Here is a 22,249-nt window from a genome sequence, read left to right on the forward strand (position 1 = left end):
AACCTACATATAATGATGATTAAAATAATAGGCTAGTTTCCTACTAGTCAAATCAGCTTCTTTTTAAGAACTATCAAAACGATTTGCTAATATGGAATTACTATGAAATACTGAGGAGTGACGTCACGGTCAATTCATTTACTTTATATCTTTCTCTTTGACTTATTAAATAGAAATTATGTTTAAACATAACTACTGTCCATATTTTACTTCTAATTATGTGGTGATTTATTTATGCACTGCATAAAATATTTTATGCACTGTATAGGCAAAATATAATTTACAAGTACAGAAGGCTCATCCTTTGAAGGCCGCCATTCTAAATTATTACCTTCATTAACAAACGATTATAATTTCGAATTCAAACTTGTATCATATCACGATGGTTACTCTTGCAGCGCGGTGAAACTGTTCTATTAAAATCTTATCTTTCAGAGAAAATTTTAAATGTCAAACTTGTATCATATCACGATGGTTACTCAAGCATTTTAGACTGTTCTATTAAAATCTTATCTTTAAAGCTTTGTTTAGTCTGATTCTTTTTCTGACAGATATCATCTTAAAATGTAAGATAATAAATAAGGTTTGCTCAATAAATTATTGTTATTTTTAAGGAACATGGCGTATATGGTGCGGCTTGGGATTTGGGGGGAAGGCACACCCTTCCCTACGTTTATGGACTTTATTAATGCCGTGGAAAAGAGGTAAGTCTTATAAAAATGGTTCACTATACAAATGTCAACATTAGGCGTTCATGCCAAAAAGATCTATTCTCAATTTGATGCTTCTTTTGACTGACAGCTTTTGTCCGTAACGGAATGAAGAGTGGTCAGCTTATAAAGTACAGAAACTAACGTTAAAACATTAGGTACTGAGAAGGTTAACTATATCCAGAAATTAAGTATCAAAATGTGAGTAAACGGGTCTATATACTTAAATATTTTATCATAATAGGGATGACGACTACATTAAAAAAATGGCATTCTGTTTAGTCCGTCAGTTAGATCGTCCAATAATAATGAACACATCTATTTTCGCTTTTTCTAATTAATGAAATAGTACATTACATCTGAGGCCGGGAAAATGAGGATTTCCGGCCAAGCGGGTATATACCGGATAGGGATACGAGGCCGGGAATCCGTTTTCCCTTTACAGTCCTCTCGAGTTGTTGCGCCCAAAAAGCGATACTTCCCAGCCCATTTTAAGGAACGTAAAGACAATATTTCATTGCATGTTTGAGAAAAAATACAAAGATATAGAGCATCAAAGTTCCGGATTGAGGGCTTGTGACGTCACTTCTAAGTAAAAATTGTACCTAGACGTGACGTCACGCGAAACTTCAACGCACTGTACCGTCGTCATTTCTCGTTTACGAGAAAAAAGAAAAAATACGTGTCTAAAATTCTTTGATAATCTAACTGACAGACTAATTAGTCTTTTTTTAGTCGTGTCGCCTATTGCATTGTTCTGAGTAGTTATTACTTAGTTATTTGAGTATCAGCCCATGAAATATTCTCTTCTAAATTTAAAAAAAACTGTTCGTTTTCGCAGAGGAGTCGGCGCTATGGAAATAGTAGCAATGGACATGAAGCTCCGAGGAATGTACATAGCTCGACAGCTGTCTTTCCACGGCGTGTCGTTCAAGATCGAAGAGGTACCACTATCTGATGCCTTCCGAGACACTTACGACAAATCGGTGGCGCTGGTAAGTTGATATTTATAAAAATTGCAAGACCTTTTAGAACTTCAAACAAAAAAAGAGAGTAAAGCGGGTACTCACTAGCGAACTGTAACCGAACATCAGATACAGTAACGAGTTCAGGCCGGATCCATATACCCATTTAACAAACCCTTGAAAATTATTGATCACCTCCTTTTGAAATTTGGAAATCGGTTATAAACTAGGGATGTACCGACTAGTCGGGAAAGCCTACTATCCGGCCACATTTCTAATCGGCGATTAGTCGGCGAAAAAGGCCGATTAGTCGGCACTTCATTACTGATAGAAAAACAGTACAAAACTAAATTATCAGCTGAAAATTATGGTTGCATTATGTACCTATTCGTAATTCCTTTCTTTGTCAAAACAAAAAAAATCTGTAATCATTACAGAAATAAATTTCCTACCTAGGATTATAGATTTCATAGGCAGGATCACTACCCACTAAGCCAAGCCGCTTGTTAATGGAAAATGTATATAAATATTGGCATGAACCTAAGAACCTGTAAAAAATCATAAAAAGCGCGAACGAAGAACCAAAAATGACATTCAAAATGTAAATTTAGTCGAAAATTATGTTTGGGCCGACTAGTCGGTCGACTAATCGGCCACTCAAGCGCCGACTAGTCGGTAGTCGGCCTAGTCGGCCAAATCAATAGTCGGTACATCCGTATTAAAAATCTCTCAAATGATGATTGTTTTCGTGGGCCAGTATATCATCAAAGATGGTGAATCAAAAGGTTATCTGTGAGGCGCTTTAAGCAGAGATTACTAAGAGATATTTTTAACCTTAACCATGATTAAACATCAGGCCGTCCCTAATGCACTATTTGTAAGTGCGATAGGGACTGCCTGATATTTTATCATTTATCACGCAACCATGCTTGCCCGCCAGGAATGTATCCTTGGCCGTATAATAGTTATTTGTTATACAAGGGGGCAAAGTTGTATTTTAACGCCGAGTGTGGAATTGAAAAACGAGCAAGTGATAGGATTCTATAGTTGAACCACGAGCGAAGCGAGTGGTTCGAGAATAGAATCCTGAACATGCGAGTTTTTTAACACACGAGAAGTAAAATACATTTGCACCCGAGTGTAACACAAAACTTTTCCCCTCACTGTAGCGAGGAAACTACAACGCAAAAAATGCGTTCATCACTGCTTCCAGTAGTTCCACGGGTGGTAAATCATCTTTATTACTAGATTCACCTACTTTTATCAATTTTAAAGCAGTTAATTTGACTTTATTCAAGGTCAAATTACTTTACCCACTAGTGGATAAAATGCGTTTTTACCCGCTGGTATTAAAGGACAAAACACGTGTTTCCGAGCTAGTGAGGGGAAAAGTAACTTTTACATGTTCAGTGCACTTGTTTTAATGAAACTCACAAGAAATAACATTGTTGTTCTAGTGGGTGGAAGCTATGCAGCGGTTTACAGAGGCGGCAGAGCTAATCGACGCGGAAGCTAGGATGAAGAAAACCATGTGGGGACAGTTTTGGTCGGCGCATCAGAGGTTCTTCAAGTACCTGTGTATCGCCGCCAAGGTAATTCATCTTCTTGTATTTGATATTCATAATGTTTGGAAAAGTAACTGGGAAAAAATCATTAAAATCTTGAAATCCTATAGGGGTATTTTTTATGAGATAAGAAGCCAAGCGGCAGGCCTGATTAGTAATAAATAAATAAATATTGGGGACACCTTACACAGATCAACTTAGACCCAAACTAAGCAAAGCTTATACTATGGGTGCTAAGCGACGATATACGTACTTAAATAGATAAATACATACTTACATATAGATAGAGATAAGTTTAAGGACATTAATATAATGACAGTGCATTGTCAATATATTTATGAGAATATTATGTATGTACATAAAAACATTTGTAAATTTAAGAAAAACTGTGATGTACATAATATAAACACTAGAAATAAGCATAAGCTTGCAGTGCCCTTCACTCGGCTCCATAAAATTAAAAAATCATTCATGGGTAATTGTGTAAGATTTTATAACAAACTTCCTAATGCCATCACTGAACTGTCTTTTAATCGATTTAAACATTATGTAAAGCGTATACTGATCTCTAAAGCCTACTATAGCACACAAGACTACATGAATGATGAAACACTGTGGGATACAAGTATTGCTGAAAACCATTAATTATATAGCTTATTAATGATGATATTGATAATTCAATGTATTTTTACACAATTTTTTTGACATTTAGAATTTATTCTAGAAGTTTTTATACTAGTATTTTTTTATACAATTTAGATTGATATCATTTTATTAAATCAATGTAGTTTTAAAACAATATTGTTTATTGCACCAATAAATTGCTCTGATATTTAGAATAAGATGAATATTGTACACTGTTGACAATTTAAAAGTGCTTATTGTAAGCCTATTTGAATAAAGAATATTTTGATTGATTGATTGATTGATCATACATAGAAAACATCCATGACTCAGGAACAAATATCTGTGCTCATCACACAAATAAATGCCCTTACCGGGATTCGAACCCAGGACCGCGGCTTAGCAGGCAGGGCCACTACCGACTGAGCCAGACCGGTCGTCAAAACGCCATTATTGCCGGCAGACGGTTTTTGTCTTTTACATCTTAGTACGCTCTTTTTCGAACAGTGGAGGTTGTATCGGTCTGGAAATATTGCAAATGACAATTCATTTTACAGTTTAGCTGTGCGAGGCAGTAAGTTTCTAAAGAAACACATAGTTGAGGATTGTCAACCATCTTAGTGGTAAAGATAGAAATGTTACCGCGTAGCGCTATGGCCGAAAGAAACAGCACCATATTTTTTGCTATTATTGTACTGTACTGCATACATTTAACTGTTATTTAGTAGCCTTCGTACTTTACTAATTATGTATATGAAATCTTCCCTAGGTCCATCACGCGGTAGTGACAGCGCGGGAAGGCAGTCAAGTGCGGCAAATGCGTAGTTATCGGTCTGCAGAGCACGGGCGAGGCTCGAACCCTGGACCAGCTGGAGAGAGACGACGGGGAGCTCAGCGACTTCGTCTCCACCGCCAAGTAAGTAATATTTTTTTTTTGTAATTATAAATAGGCTTACTCTTGGCCACAGACTAGCCAAAGGCAAAGACATGGCCTACGATAGATTGAGCTCGCCCAGATGCCTGTTCACTTTTGATTTTGAAGGTTGCCGGGTTATATGAGCTCGGAAATATAGCCGCCGGCAAGGAATTCCACTCCTTGGCAGTGCGTATAAGGAAAGAAGCAAAGCGGTTCGTGCGAATTCACGGAATATCTACCAATTAAGAATGGAAACCGGCCGTGCGTCTAAGGGACTATCCACACACATGCGGGCGGCGCGGCGCTGACGTCCGTTCTGCGTCTTAGGACATGTGGCGCCTGTGTGTGGATCACGGCTAACGCCGTTTTCACATTATACGATCCGATATCGGATGTCGGAAAGATTTCCATAGAAAAAATCCAAGATGGTGCCTGTAATGTATGGGATATCGGTCCGACATCCGATATCGGATCGGATAATGTGAAAACGCACTTAGAGTCCGATTCCGATATACTATTAGCTTTGTGAATTGTTCTGATATTGACAAACTTCGACGAATATCATTTATTGGAACTGGTCATGCGGCAAACGTCCAATGTAGACGCCTCGGCGGAGGCAGGTTGCTCGGCCGAGCAAAACGCGCGCATGCCTCTGCTGAGGCACGTCTACATAGTACGCTCCGCATGATACTACAACCAGCCTTACTACTGAAACCGTCTATCGTTATTATCATATTATAATTAAAAACCGGCCAAGAGCGTGTCGGGCCACGCTCAGTGTAGGGTTTCGTAGTTTTCCGTATTTTTCTCAAAAACTACTGTACCTATCAAGTTCAAAACAATTTTCCTAGAAAGTATTTATAAAGTTCTACTTTTGTGATTTTTTTGCATATTTTTTTAAACATATGGTTCAAAAGATAGAGGGGGGGGCGCACTTTTTTTCCTTTAGGAGCGATTATTTCCGAAAATATTAATATTATCAAAAAAATTATCTTAGTAAACCCTTATTCATTTTTTCATACCTATCCAACAATATATCACACGTTGGGGTTGGAATGAAAAAAAATATCAGCCACCACTTTACATGTAGGGGGGGGGGGTACCCTAATAAAACATTTTTTTCCATTTTTTGTTTTTGCACTTTGTTGGCGTGATTGATATACATATTGGTACCAAATTTCAGCTTTCTAGTGCTAACAGTTACTGAGATTATCCGCGGACGGACGGACGGACGGACGGACGGACAGACAGACATGGCGAAACTATAAGGGTTCCTAGTTGACTACGGAACCCTAAAAAGTGGCAACATTGTAGTGTCATCTCTTTCAAATCGATACGTGTGAGAAAACGGGACGACACTAACTTGTTGCCACTTTTTAATTTCTATTCTTTTTGGTCAGACTGTAATTACTAATTAAGCATTCAGAAACCATATTGCATTGACATAAAGTCCATAATTGTTGAAGTGTATCATTCATTTTAGCATTAAAAATAAAGTACAACATAAGCCGTCATTATTATCTTTTATTTCGCTCCAATATAATTGGATAACAACAAATTTTGTTAACATAATCAGGAGTTCCTTTGTACAAACATATTGGAAAAATCTGGCTCTTCCACCGGCCGTATTTTAGCCAATTCTGTAGCTAACCGCTCCATCGTCTCCATATTAGCTTTGTTCGGGTTATCTCTAAACAATCTATTCAGCCTTCTGAACTCGTCATTCAATTTCTTCATCATTGCTTCATACTGTGCTTTTGAATCTAAATTTGCAACATTTTGATTGTAACTTTCCTCTAATGGGTCTACTTCTTGCTTTATTTCCATGGAAACAGAACTTTCGTTCGATGCAGCCGACATAGGCCTATCATTGGTCTCGTCCATATCACTGTCGTCCGTTTCTTCTTTGTCATCATTTTCAATTTTCACATGTCTAATCTCACCAGCGATTTTATAAGCGACGTCAGTATCTAATGAATCGCTGTTGTAATTGTATTTGTAGTCAATAGTGTTTAGAACGCTCGTTAAATGTTCACATATTCGCCCTTTTATACCTATTTTACAATCACAGCAAAGGGAATCTGTATTCAAACGATAAGTCTCTCCATCGACAGAAACCATATAATCATTGGCCCCGATTTTTTCTATAGATTCTGAAGCAAGGTCAATTTTCGGTAGGAACTTCGTATGCAAACTTACAACATCATTATTTGTATATGCAATTATCATTTTCTGAAAATGACTCTCTAGAATTTTAGTAACAACGTCTATCATGACAAATAATTCAAACGACTTACATTTTGTATAAGGAATTCTTTTATAAATATTATAGGTGCCTCGATATGCTTTCCGTTAAAGTCTTTGATCCCCATCCATTTCTCCCAGTCTTGCCAGACATACTCGATCTTTTGCAAAAAGGGTTGCATTATATCATTGGTTAGTAAACTATAATGGATTTGAATAGCTTCTTCTATATTGTCAGCATAGATTAAAGACTTGAAGAGTTGCATAATTTCATGTCGCTTGCTTTTGTCTATTTTATTGTCATCATTGCAAATAAACTCCCAAAATTCTCTGCAAATTTCAAACCTGTCCGGTTTGACTACTATACTTGGAAACATCAAGGATAAAGCTTCCTTTATAAATGTACTTACAAATGAAATTAATTTGGGCTCAAAACTCTTCTCAAAGCCAGTCTCTATAGCCGTTGATATAGCCAAAAATATCCGTTCATATATGCCCAGGTTTCTCTCATTGAATACAGCGCAAGCAATAGGCAGTGACCCGAATGGCGTGGGCACGTAAACCATCATCACAAAAGGCCCGGAATTTATTGGCGTTACATCTATTAAAACATTCTCAATACTGAACTCTGTTACAACTCGCCCCATCAGTGATGTAATAATAACCACAAACTGATTGCTCATGTAGTATTTAATCACATGTCCAGTTTTTTGTAAAGTCTCAACCTTTCTATTAATAGCATCATTAATATCTACATTTCTGAGAGGCCTTCTCTTTTGAAATAGATATATAATATGCCGCAGAGTAGGGTTTACACTTGCATTCTCAATGGCTTCACTGTCTGGTCCATTTTGCTCTACCAAAAGCAGTTCATGGTAACATTTAGCGATGGAAGGCGTGTAGCCATCATTAAAATATTCATAGAAAGCAGAATCAATGTGATTAGAAGTTCTTAACTGACCCAGATTCTCCGGGTCATGTAATGGGTGACAATGATTAAAATCAATCTTAATAACCATATTTAGACCCATTCTCAGATCTAAATCATTTTTAATTGTATTTTTATTCATAAACTTTACCTTGAAGTCCACTTTCGCTTTGCAGTTAAGATTCTTTGATCGTTCGGAAGTTGTAGATTTATTTTGATTGGACCGATGGCACCAGAATGATTTTCTGTAATGAAACCGTTTCATATTTGGGAAGTAACTGTGTACAATCCATGTGGTGTTGGTGAAAGCAGAGAACTTTGCTATCCATTCTTTGGTATAGTTGTTATAGTGCTGTGTGTCGCCCTCTCCAACCTTACATTTTAAGTGGACGGTGAACATGTCTGGGGAAGTGTAGTTGAATCTGCCAAATTTGGCATCACTTGAAATTTTCTCTAAAAATAACTGTAGTACCTTTTTTGTAGACATTTTCTTTCTGAAAAATATGAAAATCAAGTTGTTAGTCGAAGCAGTGGATTTCTCGTAATTTTAATATTTTTTGTCAATAATCATTAATTTATTATAATAAAATATGATGAATGACACCTTAAATATTGTATTTATTTGAGTATTCTTATTTCACGTGTATCCGATTTGAAAAAGCATCAATTCAATTACTTTTTGTTTACTAATAATTATACTATTTTGAGGTTATGTTTATGTGTCATTTCATACTAAAAAACTACAAATACGACAAAATGTTTTGACATTTTAGTTAAACTTACCTTTGTAATAACTATTTATTCAATTATTTACACACACAAGATACATGTCAATGTAATAATTATTCAACTTCTTACTCCTTTAAGAAGAAAACATTTCCATTCACACGTTTGCGATATCTTGACATCGTTTTTATTGTCTTTCATACTTATATTCCCAATATATGCAAAACTAGACTAAAAATAAAACACTAATGTTTTCGTAAAAATGTAAATAACGCGTAATACCAAACTCTCATAACATTACACGCTACAAACCCTAGTCGACGTCAGCGACGCGATCGATGCGTTCCGTTCCGCGCAAATCAAGGTCAAGTTGAACGACGCGCGCTGCGAAACGGTACGGTTTGTAGCGAGAGATTTGGTAGCGCGCTGCCGGCGTTGGCGCGAAAATTCAAACCTTCTTATTTAACTTTTTAAATTAAAAAAGTTATAGTATAGCGGTTATAAATAGGAAGAATGTCGCGTGATTTTATTAACATATAACATAATAATATGCTCTTAGCTAACTTTTTAATTAAATAAAAATTGCAGAATCATTTTTCAATGAAAAACAGAATGTGTTTTAATACTTGTTATCCATATATTACGTCATGTAAGGGGGGGGTCATACTAAAGACAATCCCTGTTAAAGGGAAAAAAAAATAGTTATAGTAAAGTTACAATTAGTGTTATTTGCCCTTTTTTTTCAACTTATAGCGAAATAATTTTGTCCTTTAATATACCTAGTAATAAAGATTTACTTTAAAGGCGTCTCCGGTACACTCATTTTGTTAATAGAAAAAAAAATGTGGGAGTACATTCCTTCGTGCCTATTTTCTTTATTTCAAACAGGCTTATACATATTGCCAAATTATTAAAAAAAATTAAAAGGAGGCTGGCTCGGTGTTCCTCGGCTGGGCGCGCCTGGAGGAGGCCGCATCGGACCGGGAACAGTGGAAATCCTTCCTAAGAGCCCTATGCCCCTGATATAATCATCATCATAATTTCGTTTTTTTTCCTCAGGGGCGTGTTCCAATCTCTGGTCGAGAAGCATTTCCCCGCCCCGGACCGCGAGCGGATCAACCGGCTCCTAGGCCTCGAGGGGCCTAAGAAGGCCCTCCCGGCGCCCACGCCCAACGGCAGGACCCCTCCCGTCACAGCAGTATCCGGGGAGCCCAATGTGTTAGTTGGCTGGACGGTCCCCTTCCCGTCACAGCAGTATCCAATGGCAGGGGAGTCTGGGGAGTCAGTAGAGAAATGTAAATATTATGCATCTGTGAAATGTAAGTTTAAATGCATATGTGTTAGTTGGCTGATAGGCCTCAAGGGGCCTAAGAAGGCTCTCCCAGCGGCAGGACCCCTACTGTCACAGCGGTATCTAGGGAGTCCAGTAAGAGGAAATGTAAGTATTAGAGTACCTTTATTAACTGCCTTTTAGGCCTCGAGGGGCCTAAGAAGGCCCTCCGGTGCCTACTCCCAACGGCAGGACCCCTATTGTCACAGCAGTATCTGGGGAATCTAGTAGGAAGAAGAAGTGTAAATGCAAAAATTATTAATCCACCAGTCTTTAGGCCTCGAGTAAACTTTTTAACCTTGTTTTCTCTGTGATGTCAGATTCACGCCATTGGATTATTTCTATTTCATTAAAACATAGTTGCATTATTTTTGTAAATTTTCAAACGAAATAAAATAGTCTATGTCTGAACTATGGCTTAACAGTAGCTAACAATTTCAGTAAAAAAATATTGAATTTCTCATTTATATGGCTGTGCATTAGGAAGGTTACTAGATCTGTTTATACATCTCCATCTTACGTGTCTGTTTATATACATATTTATTTTTTATAGTTGTTGTCTTTCCAGTAACATCACGACAGCAAGCCAACATAGCGGCGAAGCGCGCCCGCGGCGGTTCGTCCTCGGACGAATTTATCCGAGGGTCCGATGACGAAGGGGACGCCGAGTCGGACAACGAACGGAGACGGTCCGACTCGGAGAGTGACTCCAATCCGTTCCGCGCCGGATCCGGAACTGATTCTGACACCGGTGAGTACAACTATTTACTTACTGTATAGGTGAAGGAGCTTGTGGTTTGTCTTCGGATGAATTTATCCGAGAATCCAAAGGCTGACAAATGGAGACGGTCCGACTCTGAAAGTGACTAATACGTTACGCGCCGGATCCGGAACTGACGACACCGGTGCGTGTTAGACTAGCTATTACATCTTTATTTACAGACTAGCGACCCGCCCCGGCTTCGCACGGGTACTTTACCTACATATAAGCCTTCCTCTAGAATCACTCTATCTATTAAAAAAAACCGCATCAAAATCCGTTGCGTAGTTTTAAAGATTTAAGCATACATAGGGACATAGGGACAGAGAAAGCGACTTTGTTTTATACTATGTAGTGATATTCATCATGGGATGAAGTATCAGTAAATCTCCTTTCCAGTTTAACCACTGCTGTCTCTTACTGGGGCAATGCAGAAATGTATTGAATAAGTAACTATTCTTTTGGTCAATTGTTATCTTATCTACACAAATACATAGTCGGTACACTGTTTTAATCTGATAATGATTTCCACAGAACCCTGGATGAGAAAGAAGAAACCCCTCAAGAAAAAGAAAGCCGCATCCCCTAAAAAGAAGCCTTCCACGACACAAGACAAAATCGAGAACATGTTCTCCAGAAAGACCAACACCACCACACCAACGGTCACCGTCGCGGCGCCCGGAGGCATGCTGACTGGCACGCCTGTAGGAACCAACGGGTTATATCTAGGTAAGACAAGACTATATTAAAATGTTGATGTTGTCACTCCAGAAGTTGTGGAGACAATACATAGCACCCTTACGGCCCAGCCACGACATTGGTCTAAGCGCGGCAGCGGTGAGCGGCAGCCATACGTGCGAATGAAAAGTCCCATCGCTGTGTCTCGCTTCAATGTATGGCCGCCGCTCACCGCTGTCGCGCTTAGACCATTGTCGTGGCTAGGCCGATAGGGTTGCAAAAAAACGTTTTTTTTTCTGGCTTGAAAAAGCCGTGAAAAAAACAGTTTTTTCTGGAGTATGTTTTTTTTTCTAAAGTACGAAATCTCAAAATTTACGTTAAATTGATTTATTTTTAATACTTTTATACGGTTTTTTAGACTTAATGTTAACTATTAAACGAATTTAATAAAATTACTTTAATTTCTGGTCTTATAAAAGTAACATTTACAAAATCTGTAGTTGGTAGTTATCACTATTTACTGTTGGCAACACCACCACCTCCACGCCGCATCGGGGATTCCCCAATAAACGTGTGTATACTGAATGTTAATCGAATTAAAATGTACGTTATTGTTATTGAAACACGTTACAAGTGTTACAACTCACGAAAAACCGTTATTGTCGAATTATATGTTCATTAAAAAAAAAAACATATTTAGAAAAAAACAATGGTGCTCGGTTTTTTTTCATGGTTTTTTTTTTTCATGATTCTGAAAAATAAACGTTTGGCTTTTTTTCTATTTGCAACCCTAAGCACCCAGTGTGTTTTCTTCTTTATATCAAAAATCCTTATAAATATTACAAAATATGTGCAATAATTAGGTGGCTTAGCGGTATTAGAGGTACGACTTTCGATCCGGAGGATTAGTTGTTACAGCGGTCCCCAGGCTCCCATGAGCCGTGGCAAATAGCGAGATAACGCAAGGAGGATTATGATAATGATGATGTACAATAATTATTTTTTGTTAATAGGTCCAGCACGCAATAACCAGCCGCCACCCCGGTCAGCCATAGAACGCGCTTGCAGCATGAAAGAAGAACTATTGGCTGCCATAGAACGACTCGCCAAGCGACTACCACCTAACACACTCGATCAGCTGGTCGACGAACTAGGAGGCACTGAGAACGTAGCCGAGGTGAGACTTACTGCCTTTACTTAGCTAGATCTTGTAGGAACAACCTTCCACCACTCCGCTCGGATATGGAACAAGCTTGCAACTGGACAAAATGACGGCTGCTATAGAATGAATCGCCAAGCGGCTACCACCCAACACACTCGACCAACTGGTGGACGAACTGAGAGGTACAGAGAACGTGGCTGAGGTGAGACTTTCCTAAGGCTTACTGCATTTAGCTAAGACATGGTAGGAACAACATTTTACCACTTTGCTCCGCTATGAAATACTGCACCTTCACCTTCACCTATACAGTAAGTAAAAATAATCAGCCAATAGGCTGATACAGAATAGCTTGCCAAGTGACTACCGACCAACACAGAAGGATCACTGGCATCTGACATTTCAACAGGAATTATGTTTAAAAGGTCCGTATTTCACATGAGACGCAAGGATCCTTCTCTATGTAAAGCTATATTTGCTGCGGACGTGTGTAATTTTAGTTTGTGGTATAGTTAGGTAAGCCAAGAATTCGCCATCTAGAAGCATTGATACGAGTACGCATAAGTAAAACAACTAGAGTAGTCAATTTTAATAGATTCTTGCTTTGTCCACAGATGACAGGGCGCAAAGGGCGCGTAGTACAAACGGAGGACGGTCAGATTCTCTACGAAAGCAGATCCGAAGCCGACGTACCTTTAGAAACACTCAACTTAACGGAAAAGCAACGGTTCATGGACGGCGAGAAAGATGTTGCCATCATTTCTGAAGCTGCGTCCAGCGGTATCTCTCTACAAAGTGACAGGAGGTGAGAAGTCAAAGTCAGAATTTTCATAGCCTGTTTCATAACCTAATAATATTGTAATAAGTCGGTTGAGTTGAAGTTTAAAATCAATAAACCTATCGAGGGTTTACTGGTGTAAATTAAATCGAGATAATTTGTCCTTTAAATAACAACATTGTGGAAATAGCACATAGTTCGATTTTCTAAAACCAGTTTGCTCAACTTATCGGGCTGCAACAGTAAACCCTCGCTATAAATTCTCATCTCTCGGTTAAGTCTTTATTTATTATTTGTTTAGATGTCCTATAGAGAGGTCCTTTCCGGTATTCATATTGAATGTTCGTATTCAGAATAACGGTTGCATTGCCGAATAAACAAAGTAAATAACTAATGAAGTTGTATTCCATTGGATAATACTATTTTAGTAGCTTTCTAAGGAACTACTAAAAAGAGAAATCTGGTATGAGTCTGATTTTTAATCAATGAATTCGTATTGTGTGTCCAGAGCGCGAAACCAAAGGCGGCGAGTACACATTACACTGGAACTGCCCTGGTCGGCCGACAGAGCTATACAGCAATTTGGTAAGATTTAACATTTGAATTACAGAGAGAGAATTACCTACATTGTTTTACTTGTAAATGGCAAACTTAAAACTATAGATGTATTTTATTGGCAGTGGCAGATACAAGATTCCCAACGGGTGTATGTAGAAGTCCATATCTGGCCTTACCTACAAAAATTTTTACGCGTCGCCACTGATATCTGGTTCTCTTTTCTTTTTAAAATTGAATGCACATTTTAGTACATTTTTTACAATATCACGACGTGGTGGTCGCTTGCTTTCTAAATCTTAGTTAATAAGCTACCTAAGGTAATGTTAGAATTTAGAAACCAAATAGTGGCTATTTGAAATCCTCCGTCTTCACTTCCCATCAGGTGTGACTATGGTCAATCGCCGCATAGTCCATAATAAAAATAAAAAATATAAAATCAAAAGTTTTTTTCTGCGTTGTCATAACGTCCAACAGCTAATATGATATTAACATTAATTCATTGTGCATCCAGGTCGCACACATCGGTCTAACCAAGTGAACGCGCCGGAGTACATCTTCCTGATCTCGGACCTGGCGGGCGAGCGGCGCTTCGCCTCCACCGTCGCCAAGCGGCTCGAGTCGCTCGGCGCGCTCACGCACGGCGACAGGAGGGCTACGGAGACCAGAGACCTCAGCCAGTTCAACATAGATAACAAATACGGTGAGTGCACCCTCGACGCCTTAACTCACAGAGATAGGGCCACAATACCAGTAAAAATCTGATCATAAATAGTCCCAATGCAACATTTCGACGACAACAACGTACAAGATGAAATCTGCGATTTTTTTTGTAGCAGATAGCACCTTGTACGTTGGTGGGTAAGGTGCAATTTTCTGAAAAAAATAATTGCAGGTTGTACCCTATACGTTGTTGTCGTCGATTTCTGCAATACGGGTTACCCTCGTCTGGCAGAATAATTTTGGTCAGAAACACACTTCGCATAACATGGTTCGCACTATGTATATGTGTATGATATACACTAGTTGTGTACTTTTGTAGCAGGTAATGAACGGAAAAGGTCATTATCTAGTGATATACCTAATATATCGCATGTTTGGCCGTGTATGTGAAGGACTAACTTTTCATGAACGAGGGTAGATTTAAAAAAAATGTTAAGATATATTTCATAAACACAGATAGCGAAATGGACAGACAGTTCACTATTCTAAGTAATATAACCTTGATTTATTGGACAGGTCGGACGGCGCTCGAAGCTGTGATGAAAGCAATAATGAAATACGAAACGCCACTAGTTCCCCCGCCGAGGGATTACAATGGAGATTTCTTCCAGGTAAATCTAAAAATGTTATACACATTAACCTTAAAATGGTCCACTCTCATTTGTGGAAAAGGCCGACAGGCTCATTTAATTTTGGCATATAAATAAATAAATAAATAAATATTATAGGACATTCTTACACAGATTATTTACAGAGTCCCACGGTAATCTCCAGAAGGCTCCAGACAACAATATATATAATATACATATACAAATACATGGAAAACATCCATGACTCAGGAACAAATATCTGTGCTCATAAATCACACAAATTAATTTGTTTGGGATTTCAACCCAGATTTATTTAAAACATATCGAGAATTGTGGAACGCAACTGAATTCTAAAACTAGTATAATTACGAGTTTGTGTGGTAGTTAAGCCGGAACATAACTATACGGGGTTGAGTCACACAAGACAGCTTTACAGCTGAAGGGATAATAATGAATTAATATAACATTTATGTTTGTTTGACAGGATATCGCCAGCGCACTAGTCGGAGTAGGACTAATAACCAACAGCGAATCGGCACCAGGAGTGCTCACGCTCGACAAGGTATGTACTGGATTATTTTCATTTTGGCGGGGTCGCCATGTAAACGTGTCACATTTACATGATAACTCATTACTCTCATTAGACAAGTAACTTTCTGTTGCCAGGTATATTTTTGTTCTCTTTGTGAAATTTGTCGCATTAAAAAACTTATTTCTTTCAGGACTACAACAACATGTCTAAGTTCCTAAACAGGATATTGGGCATGCCAGTAGAGCTGCAGAACAGGCTCTTCAAGTACTTCACGGACACGCTCAACGCTGTCATGGAGCAAGGTATCTATAACCAAATAATTATTCGCATAACTTTAGTTCATGGTCCGTCATTTTCATTTCATGTTTATTTTTTGATTGGACAATGCCACGGTGATCGCAACTGAAATGTACTTAAGTTCCGTCTGCAATTGAAAAAACAATATCATGATTGAAGTGTCGTATGGGGGAAATAGTATGTGTAACTCTCCCTCCATTACAGGATTTACAGGTTTATGCTTCAAGTGTAAACGTTTTCATCTAAAATTCGTCCTCATTTCGTTTGATGATTCAGGATCTTTTTATGATGGAAAGCCACACAGATGTCTGTCTTACCTCTGTTTTGCGTCTTGCCTTTGGTTTGAAGCTATGCGTGTAGTAGCAGTGTTTACAGTGATATGTGTTTGCAGCCAAGCGCAGCGGGCGGTTCGACCTCGGTATCCTAGATTTGGGTAGCGCGGGTGAATGCGTGCGTCGCGTGCGCTGCGTGCGTTTCCTGCGTCGACACGCGACTGGAACTGCGCCTGTTGAACTACATACCGTGCATTCTGAGGTATACTATACTAATAATAAGAAGTTTCCATGACTTTGAAAGCTTTTTCCTTCCTTTTATATTCACCAACGGAATGGCAGCGGATGTTCATAAAGTTTCATGTTAGATTTGCCTTAGCCATTGACAAATTCCCTACTGAATACTGATATGATATGTTCGTCGTAATTCAACGATTCAATCGAGTAAAACATAACCTTACTTAGTGCCGTAGTTTGAAGAAAACAACTTTTTTATTAATGCAAAAGGCTACCAAATGCACTGAGTTATGATGTAATTAATCACTTAATAAGCCGTGAAGTTGTTTTTCACAATTACGGTTACTTAAGTAAGAGTCTCGATATAACTAAATATTTATCTTTCAGCGTGGCATGGACTGGACGGAGGCGCTCGAAAAGCACTCGCAACACGACGGGCCCAAAGAAGGCTTCTACCTATCAGTCGCGCAACGGAACGGCAAATACACCGCGGTTCTGTGCATCGCTGTTGGCAACCAGCATGCTAGGACGCAGACCAAGCTCAGCAAGAAGGAACAGATGTACCAGATATACAGGTTAGTGAAATTTTAAAAATGGAGATAAAGTCGTATAAACGTCTTGAAAACCTGTACAATTCTCTCAGTAGTGGAGTAGAAATTTTGGCGCGGTCGCCATGCGATGTGATTCAGCAACACTCACGAACACAGTCCAAACTGAGCAAGAAGCAACAGGTGTACCAGATATACAAGTAAGCTTGAGAAAACAAAGAGAAGGTTTGTGTAAACATCTTGAAAATCTGTAAAATTATCTCAGTAGTGGAGTAGAAACTCTGACGCGGTCGCCATGTGATTTGATTGGACATCACGCCCGGATACAGATCAAACTCGGCTAGGAGCAGATGTACAGATAAGCTTCTTCTACTATCATTTTACTTTCGCACGATTAGGATCTTTAGGTGGAGATTCCGGTCTTTCTAGGCTTTGCCCCTTCGCCGGAGTCCGCCTTCGGTTTTTCTGCCACCTGAAGCGCACCCATTGGGCTCGAAAAACATAGTTTCCTCTCTTATACTCGTATTTTGTAAATAAAACTGTTCTCCCGCAGGCCTAACACCGGTCTCCAGCTCCGCCTAGAATCGCTCGCGGAGATCGAGAAGAAATACAAGCGCGTGGCCGCCGAGGACGCCGAGATGTCGTGGAAGGCGCAGCACGCCGCCTCGCTGCGCGTCTGCAGCCACGCCTACTGGCGCGCCTCCTGCAGGAACGCGGCCAGCTGTGAGGTCAGTGTGGTGCTTACCTTACAGACTGTCTCACCCAAAGAACATATAATACTAGAGTGGACGCGCCTCCGCCATTGAGCAGACAGTTGTCGTAGTGTGCGTGCGTGATGACACGACTCGCTGCTCGTTCTCGTGTACACAGACATGGAAGTGTAGAATAGGAGCGTGCTTCCACAAGTGTGTGGGTTCAAGGACTTGCGACAGGTGTATTAGATCGACAAATCAGTCGGCAAGTATGGTCGCGCGATAAACGATAAAACATCTGGCCGTCCCTATCGCACTTACAAATAGTGCGATAGGGACGGCCAGATGTTTTATCGTTTATCTGAGCGACCATACTTGCCTGCCTGATCTCCTTCCTTTATATATCTGTGGTCAATGTAGTCTCACCTGAAATACAAGCGAGTGGCCGCCGAGGACGTCAGCTTATTTCAGTTGTCGCAGTGTGCGTGCGTGATGACACGATTCGCTGCTCGTTCGCATCCACACAGACAGTCAGTGTATAATAAAAAGGTTTACAAAGTAAACTTTTCACAGGTTGGCTTAAGGCGGCGTACATACCACGTGCTCTCCGGGTCGGTGCTAGCCGTGTGGGCTCGCGTGGAGGCGGTGCTCGCGCAGCGCTCGCAGCTCAACAAGATGCAGGTCGTGCGCATCAAGACCGACCAGGGACTCAAGATAGTCGGTGAGCGGTGTACTGCAGGGGAAATAAACACCTCTACGTTAATACCTATAACAATTATAAACAACAATTAAGTCCCGATTTTAAAAATAATTATGTGTATTAATCGTGAAAGTTTAAATCAGAATTATAAACAATCCACTCGTTCCGAACTCTGGATTCTGCAACCATAGCTTAACATTGTTTACATTAATTTCATGCCCTTTTGCTTCACTAATACAAAATTAAACATAATTTTCTGTTCAAAACAATTCAACCTAAAAATAAGTATTTTTTTTGTAACATCCAAGCATTTGGTTCGTGATGCTGCTAATAGTGAGACTGTATTTTGCGATAGGAATTATTATCAATAAACGAATATGAATATGAATACAACCTTATTGATAGAAACCATAGATTAAATTAATTAGAAGATTATACCATCCCATACATTAAAATGCGGCCGCCTAAAGACATGCAAAAACTAGATGGCACCACTAAAACTGCCTTGTTGCCGTCGATTACTTGTAGATTGGCTTTAAGTGTCACTTTCGAGCCATAAATCTATGTCGAAAGTAACACTTAAAGTCCGTCTACAAGGAATTGATCGAACAAGACATTGTTTTTAATGGCGCTATCTAGTTTTTGCACGTCTTTAGACGGTCGCATTTTTTTAATGTATGGCATGGAATAATCCATACTAATATTATAAATGGGAAAGTGTGTGTGTCTGTTTGATTGTCCGTCTGTCACGGCAAAACGGAGCAAAGAATTGATGTGATTTTTTAGGTGGAGATAGTTGAAGGGATGGAGAGTGACATAGGCTACTTTTTGTCTCTTTCTAACGCGAGCGAAGCCGTGGGCAAAAGCTAGTCTTCTTATATTTAATTAATGATAGTACACTAAATTATAGCTTTATATTAACTGTACATTTGTTTCCAGGCACGATGATCCCAAAGAACTGCGTAGACCCGCTGAAAGAGACGCTTTCTTCAGACGCGTGAACGTTTCCGAGCAGTCGTTCGAGCAGGGCGACCTGAAGTGAGCGGACCTCGGCTCAGCGAGGCCTGTCTGGTGAAACCTGATCGTATTCCTTCCTCTACAAAATATCTACAACTTGTACCATTCACTATTAAACTTACCATATGCGAGACTGCACTCAGCAGAGCTTAGATGGACGGCTGTCTGACACGTTTTAACAAGTATGTAATTGCAAAAGTGACACATGCGACAGAACTATGACTAATAGTTAATGTAACGCTAAAATAACTATTTAATTATATATTCCTAATTCTGTATGTTTGACGGTATTAGTTCCCAGAATATTCAAATATTAATTGGGAATTGTTTACCTACAGCCTACCAATTTTTATCAATATCGAAAACGAGAGAATGGACAAACTTTTTGGGAATTACGTATCTCCCTTGCAACAACTTGACTAATATTTGATGGACGGACCTTATTTGATTACAATAAGGTTTCCTAATAACTGTAGTGTAACTGTGAAGTTTCACAATATATTTTATGACAGTGACATTTGGCAGACCTCGCTAGGTTCGCGTCCATGGCCTTATGCGCCATGGCTAGATGTGATAGGCCTCTGCTTCGGCTCTGGTAGTCAATTAGTGATTCTTTGGATGGTTTCATTCAGCCTCCCGTTGTGTTCAAATTATTGCTTGCCTATACATGCCAAGGCTTGTCAAAGTCGAGAGATAGGGTAATTAGGGCCTTGGTAGGGTAAATGCTCCTAATATTGACCATAATTGTAAAAAAAAATTATGTGACGTTTTTAAACCAAAAGTACCACATTATCGCTTACTTTAAGGATGATTTAATAGATGATTAGTATAAAAATACTAGTAAATGTCGCCCTTAAGGTTACCGACAATCTGGTACCTTTTACTCCTTTTAGCTTAAAGTTTTAGATCGGTTATTACTTTAGAGATGTATAAAGTAGCAATGGTTTTTGCGAATTTCATTATAATTCTGCAAATAAAAATAATTTAGAAAGAGTGCCAGTAGCAATCACCGGAGATGTAAACAACAAAAGATATTAATTTATATAAATGTTCGACACACAGCACTCACAACATCCGCGCACTGGTCCGAAGATAGATCTTTTTTAGAAGGTGCTGAGGAAAAATGGGTATTTGCAGACAATCCCGCGCAAGACTAAGAAGGGGGAGAGACATCCGCAGGTTGACAGGCAACCAGCCTTTTTGCCGTATGTGAAAGGGATAACGGATAAAGTTGGATCAGTACTAAGAAAAGTCTCCATTAAGACTGTATACACACCGTTATCTAAAGTAGCGAGTCTCTTACGCAGTCCTAAGGATGTCATTCCGTACCAAAGTCCGGGTGTCTACAAGATAGATTGCAGTTGTGGAAGTGCGTATATTGGCCAAACAAAGCGCAGCGTTCAAGAGAGGGTGAAGGAACACATAGCGGCAGTTAAAAATCGCCATATACACAAATCTGCAATCGCCGAGCACTTGCTTACTGCGGAAACGAATCACTGGATTGAGCTACACAAACCCAAAGTTCTTTCCACCGAGCGACACTATTATCCGAAGACGGGTATAGATTATCGCCAACATGGGGACCAGTGATTCAAATGTTCAAACCAAAAGATCTATCTTCGGACCAGTGCGCGGATGTTGTGAGTGCTGTGTGTCGTGCGGTGGGAAATAAACAATAACTAAAAGCGGGTAGATTATTTTTATTTGTCTACCCCGAACATTTATATAAATTAATATCGGGTAGTTTTGTGTTGTTTACATCTCCGGTGACACTTTGCTGGGACGTCAGTCTTCCGCGACCACGGCCAGTGCAACCTGGCCGAAACGTTGGAAAAAAGGTAAAAATAATGTTAATTAATCGCGTTCGACCTGTGTGTGACTTTAAATATGTGTACAAAGCGCGAGAACTTAAAGTGTTATATTGCAATTATATTCCAAAGATGTAATAACACATGTCAATAATTGTGTGCGTTTACCCTGCTTCGGATGATGTTAGATTTGTATAACTTTTTATACAGGGTGACTTTAACAAGGGAATTGGCAAGTATATTCAAGTGTTCCCCAGAAAAGGTTAAAAAGCCAAATTCGCTCTTCGATTATCTCGAGAGCTTTATTAGACAGATTATACCTATTAATAAAGCTGTTACATTGGTCTCTCTGACTCTCATTAAAATATCTGTGTGGAAAAGAGACAAACGTATCGCACGATAGATGTGTTAATTTGTCAATATTTTACATATCTTCGAGTCAGTACGTGGCAAAAGCTTTATTCTTAGGCTAAAAAAGGGTTCGGTAACAACGATTTGATTTCATAGCAGCATAGTCGAGTATAGTAAAGTACAGTATTTTATTTAAGCAGTTGGGTAATAAAAGCTGATAATATATAGATAGATAAATACTCTTTATTGGCACACCTCAGCAAAAGATACAGTGTAGACAGTCTTATCGCCAAAGAGTGATCTCTTCCAGACAACCTTTGGGTTGGATATAAAAGGTTTTAACTGAATTTTACTCAAAGGTTGCCATGAAATTAAAACATTGCTACCGATCCCCCCAATAAACCCCAATTTCGATTAATTAATTTCAGATTTGATATAGAAACATGATATTATTTATGTAGCCGCCGCCTGGCGTTAGTACCTATAGTTATAAATATAAACTACACCCTGTTCATTGCACCTTATCCCCTAGTGCTAAGGTCCG

General features: G+C 39.2%; 2 protein-coding genes across 2 annotated transcripts in view; one reads left to right on the top strand and one right to left on the bottom strand.

Moving 5' to 3' along the window:
• Positions 1-20,547, top strand: part of LOC125236495 (protein strawberry notch-like) — a 42,214-nt gene extending 21,667 nt beyond the window's left edge. Inside the window, 22 exon segments of the mRNA XM_048143315.1 lie at positions 615-704; positions 1,552-1,705; positions 3,133-3,267; positions 4,634-4,663; positions 4,665-4,780; positions 9,738-9,884; positions 10,097-10,116; positions 10,577-10,759; positions 11,303-11,497; positions 12,460-12,623; positions 13,220-13,410; positions 13,892-13,968; positions 14,453-14,641; positions 15,178-15,272; positions 15,736-15,813; positions 15,974-16,085; positions 16,472-16,614; positions 16,977-17,164; positions 17,691-17,865; positions 18,403-18,550; positions 19,469-19,522; positions 19,525-20,547. Of these exon segments, the coding sequence (XP_047999272.1) occupies positions 615-704; positions 1,552-1,705; positions 3,133-3,267; positions 4,634-4,663; positions 4,665-4,780; positions 9,738-9,884; positions 10,097-10,116; positions 10,577-10,759; positions 11,303-11,497; positions 12,460-12,623; positions 13,220-13,410; positions 13,892-13,968; positions 14,453-14,641; positions 15,178-15,272; positions 15,736-15,813; positions 15,974-16,085; positions 16,472-16,614; positions 16,977-17,164; positions 17,691-17,865; positions 18,403-18,550; positions 19,469-19,522; positions 19,525-19,571 (2,731 nt within the window). The 3' untranslated portion in view covers positions 19,572-20,547.
• Positions 6,288-8,789, bottom strand: LOC125236496. Its single transcript, XM_048143317.1, has 2 exons — positions 8,736-8,789; positions 6,288-8,446 (listed from the first exon to the last, which is right to left on the bottom strand). Exon 2 carries the CDS (start codon positions 8,437-8,439, stop codon positions 7,051-7,053), a length of 1,389 nt encoding a protein of 462 aa, XP_047999274.1. The 5' UTR covers positions 8,440-8,446; positions 8,736-8,789; the 3' UTR covers positions 6,288-7,050.
• Positions 20,548-22,249: the final 1,702 nt, after the last annotated feature.

Source organism: Leguminivora glycinivorella, chromosome 19 (assembly GCF_023078275.1).
Source record: "Leguminivora glycinivorella isolate SPB_JAAS2020 chromosome 19, LegGlyc_1.1, whole genome shotgun sequence".
NCBI classification, from domain to species: Eukaryota; Metazoa; Arthropoda; class Insecta; order Lepidoptera; family Tortricidae; genus Leguminivora; species Leguminivora glycinivorella.